This window comes from Cricetulus griseus, chromosome 7, assembly GCF_003668045.3.
Source record: "Cricetulus griseus strain 17A/GY chromosome 7, alternate assembly CriGri-PICRH-1.0, whole genome shotgun sequence".
NCBI classification, from domain to species: Eukaryota; Metazoa; Chordata; class Mammalia; order Rodentia; family Cricetidae; genus Cricetulus; species Cricetulus griseus.
Window position 1 is genome coordinate 2345286 of NC_048600.1, and position 13279 is coordinate 2358564.

At 40.7% G+C, this 13279-nt stretch overlaps 1 protein-coding gene across 4 annotated transcripts in view; it reads right to left on the reverse strand.

Moving 5' to 3' along the window:
- Glmn (glomulin, FKBP associated protein) overlaps nucleotides 1–13279 on the reverse strand; it is a 28885-nt gene that overhangs the window by 14303 nt on the left and 1303 nt on the right. For all 4 annotated transcript variants that reach the window (XM_027425909.2, XM_027425910.2, XM_027425908.2 and 1 more), the window contains exons 3-8: nucleotides 12489–12614; nucleotides 6772–6888; nucleotides 5862–5970; nucleotides 4200–4437; nucleotides 2382–2484; nucleotides 422–609 (exon numbers count right to left, since the gene is read on the reverse strand). In XM_027425909.2, coding sequence (XP_027281710.1) covers nucleotides 422–609; nucleotides 2382–2484; nucleotides 4200–4437; nucleotides 5862–5970; nucleotides 6772–6888; nucleotides 12489–12614 — 881 coding nt within the window. The remainder of the gene's footprint in view (nucleotides 1–421; nucleotides 610–2381; nucleotides 2485–4199; nucleotides 4438–5861; nucleotides 5971–6771; nucleotides 6889–12488; nucleotides 12615–13279) is intronic.

A 13279-nucleotide genomic window follows, 5' to 3' on the forward strand; every position in this document is an offset into this window, starting at 1 on the left:
GCCCACTACATGGCTGTTTGCTATGTAGATCACAGATATCCAGACTCAACCATACTCTGTGCCCGTGCAGCTGGCTCACGAGTCTTTCCTTTTCTTCCTCTGACAGCTCCATGGGGGGAATTCTCCCCATCCCAACCACTTTGCCTAGCACTCAACTTAAGAGTGTGGTGGCTCCTTTATAACCTAGTTTTAATATGCCTGATTTCACCTGTCTCTGTCTACTGACTGCTGCTGTACTCTGTGCCTTTTCATTCCACCTACATCTCGCTCTAAGTCACACACTTACTTGATATCTTTTTTCATACTGTAGGAGATACCTGGAAATTCTAGGCATCTCTAATTGCCATCTTTCAGTGTACTAGTATATTAATATGCATGTACTAGATATGAAATAAACCAAGAGTTTGATACTGACTCTTACCTTAAGACCATTGGAAGCTGACCAATACCAATGCCCTGAACAAATACTAGATATGTCAGAGAGGCCACAGAGTCTGCCAGTTGTTTGTCGTCTTCTTCCTCAAATTCAAGGTTATCCCAAGTTCTTTTTTTTCTTCCATGATTAAGAATAATTTTGGGGACAGGATGTCCAATTTGTGATAAAAATCCCTGTGAAAAGGGTTTTAAAAAAAGGATGCTATTGGCAAATAAACTATATTATCACCCCCTTACTCTACATTCACATCCCTTTTCTTTGAAGATGTACAGAACTGTGATACTTGCTTTGACTACCACTCCCATGATTAGATTGTCTTAAATACCAATGATGAGTGTGGTGGTTTGAATACAAATGGCGCCCTTAGGCTCATACATTTGAATGCTCAGTCTTCCAAGAGTGGCACTACTTGAGAAGCAATAGGAGGTGTGGCTTTAAGTAGCTGTGGTCTTATTGGAGGAAGTATGTCAATAGAGGTGGGCTTTGAGGTTTCAAAAACCCAAGGCAGGTCTAGAGTCTGAGAGATCCAGATGCAAAACACTCAGTAGTTTCTCCAGCACCATGTCTGCCTGCATGCTGCCATGCTCCCCATTCTGGGAATAATGGACTAACCCTCCAAACCATAAATAAGCCAGTCCCAACTAAATGATTTCTTTTCTAAGAGATGCCATGGTCATAGTGTCTCTTCACAGCAGTAGAACCCCGACTACAGCCAGGGAGTCTGCTGGTATAATGAAGGTCTTGAATCAGTTGATTTTGCATTATTCAGAAGATTGCCCTGGATAGGCCTGATACATTCAGGCAGGCTTTTTTGCTTTTTTATAGATGTATGTATGTATTTTGAAACATCAAAATACATTTTGAGACTCAAAATAATTAAGGGTATACATAAATGAGTTTTGTTGACAGCCAAATTGTCTGAGTGCTAGATGGAGGGCTTTGGAGTGAGCTAAGCAAACCATTTCAGGGTACTGAAGAGATGGCTCAGCAGTAGAGAGCACTGGCTGCTCTAACAGAAGACCGAGGTTTGGTTCCCATCACCCACAGAGTGGCTTGTGACCATCTATAATTCCAGTTCCAAAAGATTCAATACCCTCCCTCTTCTGGCCTCCTTGGCTACTGCACACATATGGTGCACATAAAAAACAAAGACACACACTTTGTAATAAAATAAAATGAGTAAGTTTAAAACATAAATGAAACTGGGCATGGTAGTGCACGCCTTTAAACCCAGCACTTGGGAGACAGAGGCAAGAGGATGCCAGGCAGTGACAGGGAGGAGGTGAGAAGAGAGTGGATGCCAGGCAGTGACAGGGGGAGGGGATAAGATGGGGGGTATGAGAAGTGAGTGCTTTCTAAGTAGACTTTCAGAGGAAAAGATGTGTTTTTGAGATGACAGTGGTGACCGCAGAACAATGTAATCACACTCAGTGCTACACTAAGATGGGGGGGGGGTGCTCTTCTAAAGGATCCATGTTCAACTCCCAGCACCCACAAGCTCGCTGATAACCAAAATCTGATGCCCTCTTCTGGCTTCCACAGGTACTGCATGCATGTGGTACACAATATACATTCAGGCAAATACACACACACACATACACACACACAATCTTCAAAAAAACTTACTAAATCAATAGCAATAATTTATATTACAGTATTATGAGAAAAATACACAGGAGTATATATGATATAATCATTCAAGACCACACACATACACACACACATTTTCTTATTAACATATAAGTAGAAACATTTGGAAGGCTTTGGATAATGAGATAATTGCTATTTAATTTCCATTTTGTTGTTTATCAGTGTTCTAAAAAAGCCTCTTATTGCCCTATTAGTGAATTATCAATTTAAGTGCCTAATGAAATACATCAGAATGTGGCAGGATAAATTTAAGATTACAGTAAGTATTATAGCATATTAGACTAGCTGTACTTACTATTATTTCACATGCAAAACACCGAAAAGGGTCATTTCCAACATCTTCAGACTGTTCAAGGAATTGTGCTGTCAGCAAGGGGCATTTCAAGCTTTTGAAACAACTAAAGCGTAAGAAGTAGGTAATTATGTAGTTGACACTCCCAAGACATACACATCTAGTTCTTCCTATCTAGCTTTATGTGAAAGGCAAGAATTGCATGGCCTGTCCGTCCCCCTAAACTCGGCTGAATCTAACTATCACTGTGACAGTATTAAGCAGTGGGACCTTTCTTTGAAAGCTGGGTAGGCCAGCAGGGCTGTGCCAGTTTGAAAAGATGAGCTCAGCTTCCCTGAACCTGCTATGCTTCCACCAAGTCCTAACTCCTCAATCTGTGCTTTATTATAGTAGCACAGATGTCTAAAAAGCGTGATGAGTCCTTTCTCATTAGTAACAGTCCTGGGGAAACAAGAGAATGCCTTGGTAGGCTCCATATTCTGAGATTCAATCCCATTTCTGTCTGAGGACCAATACCAGTCTAGGATAGTGCCCATCATCAGTCCAAGGAAAACTCAGGACAGTAATTTTTTCATAAAGTTATATCCACTTTTTCCCTCTATTTTTTTGTTTTGTTTTGTTTTTGTTTTTTGGCTTTTTGGTTTTCGAGACTGGGTTTCTCTGTGTAAACTCTTAACTGTCCTGGCACTCGCTCTGTAGACCAGGCTGGCCTCGAACTCACAGAGATCTGCCTGCCTCTGCCTCCCAAGTGTTGGGATTAAAGGCGTGCACCACCAACATGCAGCTCCTTTGATTTTTTGAGATAGGGTTTCTCTGTGTAGTCTGGCTGTCCTGGAACTGAGATTAAAGGCATGCACCACCACTGCCTGGCTACTTTATTTTTAATCTAACTTTATCCCATAACTAAGTCTTTCTAGTTCTTTAAAATAGCCTTAAGAAGCTAGGTTTCCTAAATGGTAAACAAACAAGCCCCCTCATAAACATCAACTTTAAATGCCCTAATACTGCAAAATAGAAAAGTAACAATAGCATTAGTTTCCCAAATTAAAAAAAAGAAAAAGTTTGGTATCGTCCAAGAGAAATTCAACACAAATTCCATACATAATGTACAATTTAAGATTTCTTAGTAGTCATATGAGAAAAGCTGTGAGGAATTACTCTCTCAATTCTCCGGTTATAGCTCAACTATTCTGAGAGGTCACAGTATACACAGAGTATTTAGAAATTTTATTGTCTTTTCTTTCTTTTTATGGTGTGTGCTCTGTTTTGGAGGTTTTGTTTTGATTTGAGACAGGTCATTCTGCCTGAGGGCTGGAATGACAGGTGAGCACCGCCACATGCAGCTTATGTTTCCCTCGTTTTAAAATACCCAGTCTTCAAGCCGAGAGGCTATTTTATGCTGATAGCACATCTTAATTTGGACCACCCATATGCCAAGCAATTGGGAGCCACATTGAACAGTGGATGTTTAGTCAGAACGTGGTGTGAAAGACAGCGGGTGAGCACTTTGCTGAATTTGTGGTCAGGGTGAATGCTCAACTGTCTGGTGGTCCTTCTGCTGTTTTCAAATACAACTTCCCACAGACAAAATAAATTCCTTGAGTCCCCACTTTCAGTATTTTCTTGCTGTGATGGGTGAAAGTAAATTAAGTGAAGGACTTGGTTTTATACTCATTAAACATCCATGATATATCAGGTCAATGTTATGTCTGCTTAAAATTCAAAATCCAAAACAAGACTTATATGACAAATAAGAAAGATAAGGTAACTGAGCTACCAATTCCTCACTCCACTGTGAGATGTCCTTTGAAATATACTTACAATTTCAGTAGCTCATCTTTTAACTTTTCATTTTCCTTGTTTTCTTTGTTATCAATTACTTCTTCCACAAAAGGTCTTATGAACTCTATTAAAGCCTTGCAACATTGACAAAGGCCATAATCGTCTGTCTGTATTTGTTCTTCTGAGTATGGAACAGGAAGAAGAGATAGTTGACTCCAAAGGGTGGATAGTGCTAATCCAACTGAATATGCCTTGTTGTTAGGGAGTTTCTGAAGAACTGCAACAGAAACCAAGTTATTACTTGTGGTCACCTCATAAGCATGCTGCACACAGAACAAGAAAAAGTCAGCATTTAGAAGGTTCTGGGTCTTTAGGAAGTGGAGCCTTGCTAAAGGAAGTGTCATTAAGGCAGGCTTTGAGGTGGTATAGCCTGGGCTCACTATTCTCTCGTCATTGCAGTGTGGCTCACTACTTCTCACTGTTGCCAAAAAGCCTCCCCCACCACAATGGATTGTATACCCTAAACCTATATCAACAGTTCTTCCTCAGATTGACATATGTCAGGCACTTGGGCACAGCAATTAAGAAAATCAAATAATAAAGTATTTTTATAACCGGTTATCTTTTTCCTTATTTTTGATTATAAGCAAGTAATATGAATGGAAAATTTACATAACACCATATAAATAGAAGAAGTATTACAGATCTTTTTGTGCCTTTAGAAGATTTTGAATATTTAAGAAGTATAAGATAAGCCGGGTGGTAGTACACACACCTTTAATCCCAGCACTCAGGAAACAGAGGCAGGATGATCTCTGTAAGTTTGAGGCTAGCCTGGTCTACAGGGTGAGTTCTAGGATAGCCTGGGCTGTTACACAGAGAAACCCTATCTCAAAAAAATCACACACACAAAAAAAGTATAAGGTTGGTGAGCATTTGTATTGAAATGAATTTATCCTGATAAATCCTCTATCACATTTCTCAAGTGTATGTATGTTTTCTGAAATGAAGGTAACTCTTCTTTCATGGAAAATGTCTGCCTTGGTTGCTGAGACCCATTACTTGCCAATACCAGGCCATGAAGCTTTCACATTCTACATTCCCCATTTCATTCTCTAGACACACTTTTTAATACCAACCACCCAATTCAGTGGCTGAGCAACACCCTGTCTGATGTCCTTAACCAAATATGGGGCTACCACACTGCTGTCAGATTGTATGCTCAGGGTACCACAGCTGACCCACTAAATATGCTTAGAGGGAAAATCCCAACTATGAATTACAGATAAGAAGGCTAAAGAGATGGCTCAGTGGTTAAGTGCACTGACTGCTCTTCTAGAGGACCTGGGTTTGGTTCCCAACACCCATGTGGTGGTAGCTCACAGCCTGGTATAACTCCAGTTCAGGGGATCTGATCCTCCAAGGGCACCAGGCATGCAAGTAGTGTGCATTCAGGCAAACACTCATACCTGTAAAAAAATTAATTAAAAAACTAAAGCTAACCAAAAAGTTACACCCCTGAAAACAGTATGACATACAACTTTCCCAGCATTCACACTGGCACACTGTCATAGCCTAAAAGTAGATCACTCAGTGACTTCTCACAAGCTTCACTTGGTAGACTGTTCACATTTAGAGGTAAACATCAAGGTACTTATGCAAAGAAAACAAGAAATACTTGGATATCAAAGTGCTCATTACCTGTCTGTAATGGTTGAAGTAAAAGAAGAATAATTTGGGATATCTGTTTTCCAGAGGGTTCTTCAATGAGTTCAAGCAAACCCAACAACAATTCCTTTGGATTACATAACTATAAAAATATTCACAATTGAACCTGTTTAATACAAGTTGTATTTAAAGCCATATGATTACTATTTTAAAGCAGACACACTATAAAATGCTTAACTGTAAAATGCCCTGTACAGTTGTTAAAAGGGTCTTTAGAGCTCAGTCTTCTTCTGAACTTGACCAGTGCCTTCTGTTGGCTACTGCAGACTCTCCACACAGGGCCCCCGGAGTTTGGTTCTTTCTGAACAGGTGATTTGTGGTGCACCCCGACAGCCATCTTACCACCTCAGTCTGCCCAGCTTTCTCTGCCCCGCCCACTGCCTTGCTTTTGAAAACCCTCAGAACCAACACCTGTTATCTGGAAGGAGGGTTCTGTTCCTAACACTCATTTGTGTATATTCTTCCAGTCTCTAGTTCCTATATTAGGTCTTATTATGGGATTTTCAAACAAACTTTTTATTGTTGACCCCCCATACTTCCTTTCATCACTTCCTCACAGTCTCCTTTCAGCTTTCCTGTCTCAAGAGGCACCAGTGTTTAATTCTGGATCTACTGTGGCACAAGAGTCAGCATGGCATTAAACCAGTTCTTTAAAACAGACTTCATCTAGGCTCTCTTACAGGAAACTCTGAATCAGGGGTCTCAGACTGGGTAATTCTTATATTTGGAATTGTCCACCCATCTAGTCAAGTACAACTGGGATTACATGAGAGTAATTTCCTAAACTAAAATTGCCTTATCAAAGAACAAGAATTCAACACGAAAGGGAACTGTTAGAGCTGCTGTGTGTTCTGATGGCTAGAACCAGGTTTCACTGACTCACCTTCAGCAGCAAATCAAACATCAGAAAACAGTCTTCTCTTTTATCTTCTTCACCATTCCTCAGGAGGCATCGGACAACAGGACCAACCAGATTCCATCCCATAGACTTAATGATGGTCTGCAAAGCACAGCAGAGTAAAGCAAACACTCAGAGAGAGCTCTCTGCAAAGGCAAGGCAGGTGAGACTCAGAGGTCACCACTGTCTTCCCAAGGCTCATGGCAGCCATAACTATGTTCAGACTTTACAATGTTTTCATGGAGGGAGACAGAATGGCCTTCACTTGCACTCAGCAACTAGATCTTTCCAAGGACCTAAACAGTTCCGTTATTTCTGACAAGAGAGTTAATTTGCTCAGGACAAGCAGGTACTTAGCTTCCACAGAGAATTTGCTTCTCTTGATTCAAAAAGAAGGCCAGACTATTAATGCTTGTAAAGTGTGGATTCTTTGGACAATCTCTAAGTAAAATCATATATATATATATGAGAATGTGACTTTATTTTTATTCTCTCTGATATGCCCCCTCTCTTTCTTTCTTTGAGACAGAATTTCTGTGTTGTCCTGGCTGTCTTAAAATTAATTCTCTACAGGCTGGCCTCAAACTCACAGAGACCCGCCTGCCTCTGACTCCCGAGTGCTGGGATTAAAGGCATGTGCTACCACTGTTGCCCAATTTTCTTCTCTTTTCAAACATATTTCAAATGCTTACCATAGAAAGGTTTATCTTTACAATTAATAATTTACATTCATATCCAAGCCAGATTTTCAGAATTATTAGCAATATACCCCAGCTCTCTGGCCTGTTTTCTTTAAAGTCATTAATACATACCATATACATACCATCTAATACTCTAGGTTCTAACACATCAGAGAAAATCTCTATCCTGATGGAATTCGTTCTATGAAATTCTTCAGAAAAGAAAAAAAAAAACAGACTAGGAAGAAGACAGTATGGCAACACAGTACTTCCTCTTGACACAAGCTGTGAAAGACAATAAAGACAGACTATAAAGACAGCAAGAGAAGTTATCTTTTGCTGGGAGAGTAAGGGAGGATCCCAGGAGTTAAGTTAAAGCCTTTTGAAGAAGCAAATCAGTCAGGAAAAGATAGGTTAAAAAAACAATCTTCAGCCGGGCGTTGGTGGCGCATGCCTTTAATCCCAGCACTCGGGAGGCAGAGGCAGCGGATCGCTGTGAGTTCGAGGCCAGCCTGGTCTCCAGAGTGAGTGCCAGGATAGGCTCCAAAGCTACACAGAGAAATCCTGTCTCGAAAAACAAAAAACAAAAAAAAAATCTTTAAGGCTCTCAGATAGCAGTGTGCATGTTAGAGAAATTCAGGAGCTTTAGTAAAGTGTGAGGACCCTCACCAGGAGGAAGTGTCGCTTTGTTTCTTTCTTCTTTTTTTTTTTTCTTTTTTAAATATCTTATTTATTTATTTATTTATTATGTATACAACATTCTGCTTCCATGTATATCTGCACACCAGAAGAGGGCACTGGATCTCATAACAGATGGTTGTGAGCCACCATGTGGTTGCTGGGAATTGAACTCAGGACCACTGGAAGAACAGTCGGTGCTCTTAACCTCTGAGCCATCACTCCAGCCTGCTGGCTTTGTTTCTAATAATTACTTTGTTCTGACTGTTCTTGTTGAGACAAGGTCTTAAGATGTTACCAGGCTGGCCTTACAGACCTCAGCTCCAGTGGTCCTCCCACCTCAGGTACCACAATGACTGACCTTACAGGCCTTGGCTCCAGTGGTCCTCCCACTATAGCTACCACAGTGGCTGGGCTAAAGGGACATGCGATCACACTTGCACAGGTTCTCATTATTCAAATACATACATCCAAATGTACTGATTTAGGTGAAAGGTGGTTGATCTATCTTTCACTGTTTTTTTGTTTTTTTGTTTGTTTGTTTGTTTGTTTTAGTTTTTTTGGTTTTTCGAGACAGGGTTTCTCTGTGGTTTTGGAGCCTGTCCTGGAACTCGCTCTGTAGACCAGGCTGGCCTCGAACTCACAGAGATCCACCTGCTTCTGCCTCCCAAGTGTTGGGATTAAAGGCATGAGCCACCAATGCCGGCTATTTTTCACTGTTTTAAGGCTTAAAATGAATTGAAGTTCATTTTAGAGATTTATAGTCATGTTGATTTTTAAAAATTAATCTTTTTCTTGATATTCAATGAAACTGATGCTTAGAATGTGATAGAAAATGAAGTACAAATTTTAATAAACAAAATCATGCTTTTTATCTAATAATTTAACTATCTTTCAAAAATATTCATTCATTATTATTCTCTGTGTATATTCATTATTATTCTCTGGGTTCCAGGAATTGAACCCAGGTCATGATCATCAGATATTTTTGCCCATGAGCCATCTCCCTGTCCACAGTCATCTCACTGAATATTCTTCTAGCGCTAGTTATGTCTTCTGCCCAGCATTTTTCTCTGAGGGCTCCACAGCTGATGCCCCTACTTCTTTCAAATCTCTGTAGACAGTCATCTCCTTCACAGTGAATTTATTTTCCTACTTCAATTCTCTAGACTTTTCTCAGTGTGTCTATTTTTTGTTCATTAGAATGTCATATTATAAGCCAGTGTGGTGGCACATGCCTTTAAACCCAGCACTTAGGGGGCAAAGGCAGGAGGATTTCTGTGAGTTCGAGGCCAACTTGGTCTACACAGGAGCTCCAGGACAGCTAAAACTATATAGAGACCCTGTTTCAAGCCAAACAAACAAACAGAATGTTATTACTGGAGTTCTTCTGGGCAGAGAATATTTTGTTCATTACAAGACCTGTTACAAAGTAACAAAGCAAGTCTTGTGACTAAGGTAGTGAACTAAGTAGGTATACAATACAGGCTAGATGATGTCCGTTAACTTTTTAAAAAATTTATTGAACTTTATTTTTATGTGCATTGGTATGAAGTTGTCAGATCCCCTGGAACTGGAGTTATAGACAGTTATGAGCTGCCATGTGGGTGCTGGGAATTGAACTTGGGTCCTCTGGAAGAGCAACCAATACTCTGAACCTCTGAGCCTTGCTATGCCCCATGTCCGTCAATTTTTAAATATAGCAAATAATCCTTCTTCCAAAGATTTGATGTTGTTTTCCTCTATTTTTTGGTATAGCTTGACTTTTAATATTCAAGAATTTGTGTTATGAAGTAGTAACTATGTTTTTTAAAAATTACTAAATTCTTATTTTTACCATAACTTATTTAATTAGACTAAATTCACTTTTTAAAATTTGGCTCCAGGATAGGCAGGGTAATTATTTCCTTAATGACATCCTACTTTCCATTCCCAGAATTCCTGGCCCCAGCACAGTCCTCCATGGAGTTTAGCATCTTTACTCTTCTTTCTTCTGTCTCTTTTGGATGCTGGCCAGAACTTTTCCTGGTACTATGGGCTTCCATGCTTTCTCTACAGCCCCAACTTCTTGCCATATGGCTGCCTGCTACCATGTGGCTGACCTCTATGCCAGCTTAATTTAAGCCTAGGCTTTTGTTTCTTTTCTGTTCTCCTTGGACAGCTGCTGAGATTACAGACTGCCTAGCCCAGAGAAATTTTCTCTTAAGATCTAATTCAATTATCCTCAAGCTTAAAAAACAAAACAGCCTTAGCACCTGCATGCTGTACCTTTTAACTAGGTGTTTCTTTCTCTTTGCATGGCTCTACCTTCCTTTAAGTAATCCTCTGAATGCTAATTAGCCAGATACTTAAGAGTAACAGTGTATTTATCTGAGTTAAAGAACTAATTAAATATTTACTCAGTGTGTGTATGTGTTTGCCCATATGAAATAGCATGTGTGTGGAGGTCAGAAGACAAGTTGGAGGTTGTTGATCATGTGGATCTCAAGAGATCAAACTCAGCTCACTTCACTTGGTGGCAAGTAACTTTACCCATTAGCCATCTTGCCTATCCCAAGAATTTTAGCTAAACATTTTATAAGTATCAGTTACAGTTACCAGACACTGTAAAATGATGTCTTTTGGAACTTATAGGCTCTAGTATTAAATATCTCATGGTCTTTGTTAGGGATCCTGAGTAAGTCAGTATATGGAAAGAATTAGATACCAACTTAAAAACCAGGCTGGCATTGAACTCAAAGATCTGCCTAACCCTGCCTCCCAAGACCTAACCCTGACATACCTTCTGCAGTGCTTCAATACCAAGCAGCACAATTGTCCCCACCTTACATGGGACTGTGGCAGAGTCACAGCTTACATCTCTCCAGATCCAGCCCATGCTTTGTCCACATTCCAATTGCTCTCCACTGGGGCAGTTTTGCTCCTAAGTTCCCAGGGGATACTTGGCAAGGTCTAAAGACTTCTGATTGGTGTTGGTAGACGGGATGCTATTGGTATAACAGAGGCCAGTGCTGCTGCTGAATACCCTACACTCCACAGGACAGTGGCCCTGGCCAGGATGTAAGTAGGTGTTAAGGTCTACATTACAGGGTAGACCTTAAGACAAGTTCATCTTCATCTGGCTTTTAAAAACATTAACACAGACAGATCAGCAGTAAATAGGGGCCAGTCCTGAAACTGTCACCTGGGAAGAAAATCGAATTGTGGTCAGTGTTAAATATTGTTGTATTATCAGATTATAGAGTACAAAGGTGATTTTCAAGACACTAAGCCTAAGTCTCACTATCTTTAAAGCTGGCCCATGAGCTATTTAGAAACATACTAAAAATAAACCACTCACCACAAAATACCCGAGGAGCAGTGTGCTATGCTCTCCTCCCTCCTCTGCCTTGCCGATGCAATGGTGCCACTCACTCACCTTGACAGGTGTATTCTCAGCTAAGATGGGCTGCTGAATTCAGACTCCCAGAACCCACACAAAAAGCTAGGCACACTGGTATGCTCTGCTAATCCAAGCACTGGGGAAGCAGAGACAGACAGATCCCTGGAGTTGTTGGCTACACAACCTAGATGAACCTATGAGCTCCAGGTTCAGTGAGAGACCTTGTTTCAAAAGACAGGAAGTGATGGAGGAAGCACTCAGTGTTGACTTCTGAGCTTGACATGCACCTGCACTCCCAGAAACATGTACATACATAACACACACACACACACACACACACACACACACACACACACACACACACACACACACAAACAACAAAAAACACAATGAGTTTAAGAACACCAGGACAGCATGGGCTAAAGACTCTGTCTCAAAAACAAAACCTCACAAAATTGATTGTATTGGGGACTATAAAACTGAGCTATAGTTGATTTTAGTATCAACAGGGAGCCTCATGTACAGGGGTATCCTAAGTGCTTACATTGGTGTGGTAATGACACAGACAGAAGGGACATAGAAGGAAGGTCTCGCCTTTTGCTCCTTGGCCTTCCCCTCCTCTGGCATGAGGTTAACAGCTGCTCCTGATGCTTCCAGAACCAGAGGTCCTAAGCTTTCATTGTGACCTAGGACCAGCAGCTCTATAGCCCTTTCCAAAGGCTTCTGGGGCCAGATGGGACCGATGAGGCACCCAGCAGGGGACAGCCACTGTGGGACTACTCTGAGGCACCCAGCCTCGATGACCAGGTAATCACCAGGCTGTCCGTTCTCAGCCTCTCCTAGTTGCCTTGGTCATGGAGTCTCATTACAGCAGTAACTAAGAGGATAAATGAGTAATAACACCGGAATATTATTCCCTTCCCAAATGAAGACTGAAAAGTAGACGCAAAGTTTGTACTTACCTTGTTCTTTTCATCTTGAATAATCTCCAGGAGCTGGTCTACATGCCCATCATCGATGCATCTTTGGCCTGCTAGCTGGAAGAGGCCAAAATCCTCTTCTTTAAAATCACACTCCTCTAGGATTTGCTATTAAAAAACAGGACAGATGCAAATATAGATTCAGTATGAATGACTTACTGATCTTGTCTAAGGAAAAAAATGAAATCTTAAATTCTAGAGAAAGGGCACATGAATACATAATGAAAATTAGAATTATCCTAATAAATATTTTAGTGATTGTCTTTATTTATTTTGGCTTTTGAGACAGGCTCTCAAGATGAAGCTCAAGCTGACCTGGGAACTTCAGATCCTCTTGCCCCAGCCTCTGAATGCTGGTTATAAGCATCAATCATATGGCTCAATGAATGATCTAGAACCTACTGAATAAAAGAAACCTATGAAAACAATTACAGGTCTAAAAGTATAGGCTATTGAGGCTAGAGAAATGGCTTGATGGATAAGAGCATATACTGCTCTTGCAGAGGACCTGAGTTCAATTCTCAGCACCCAGGTCAGTTGTCTCACAACCATCTATACAGCTCCAGGTGGTTATGGGCACTTGAGAGCGTGCGCGATCACACGCTCACACACACACACACACACACACACACACACAGACACACAGTAAAAAATAAAATGTTTTTTCAAGTGTAAAAAAAAATTAGGATTTCTTTTTATGTTGTATGTATGAGTGCTTGCCCACAGGTGCCTAGTGCCCATGAAGGCTACAAGTGGGCCTGAGTGTTGGGAAA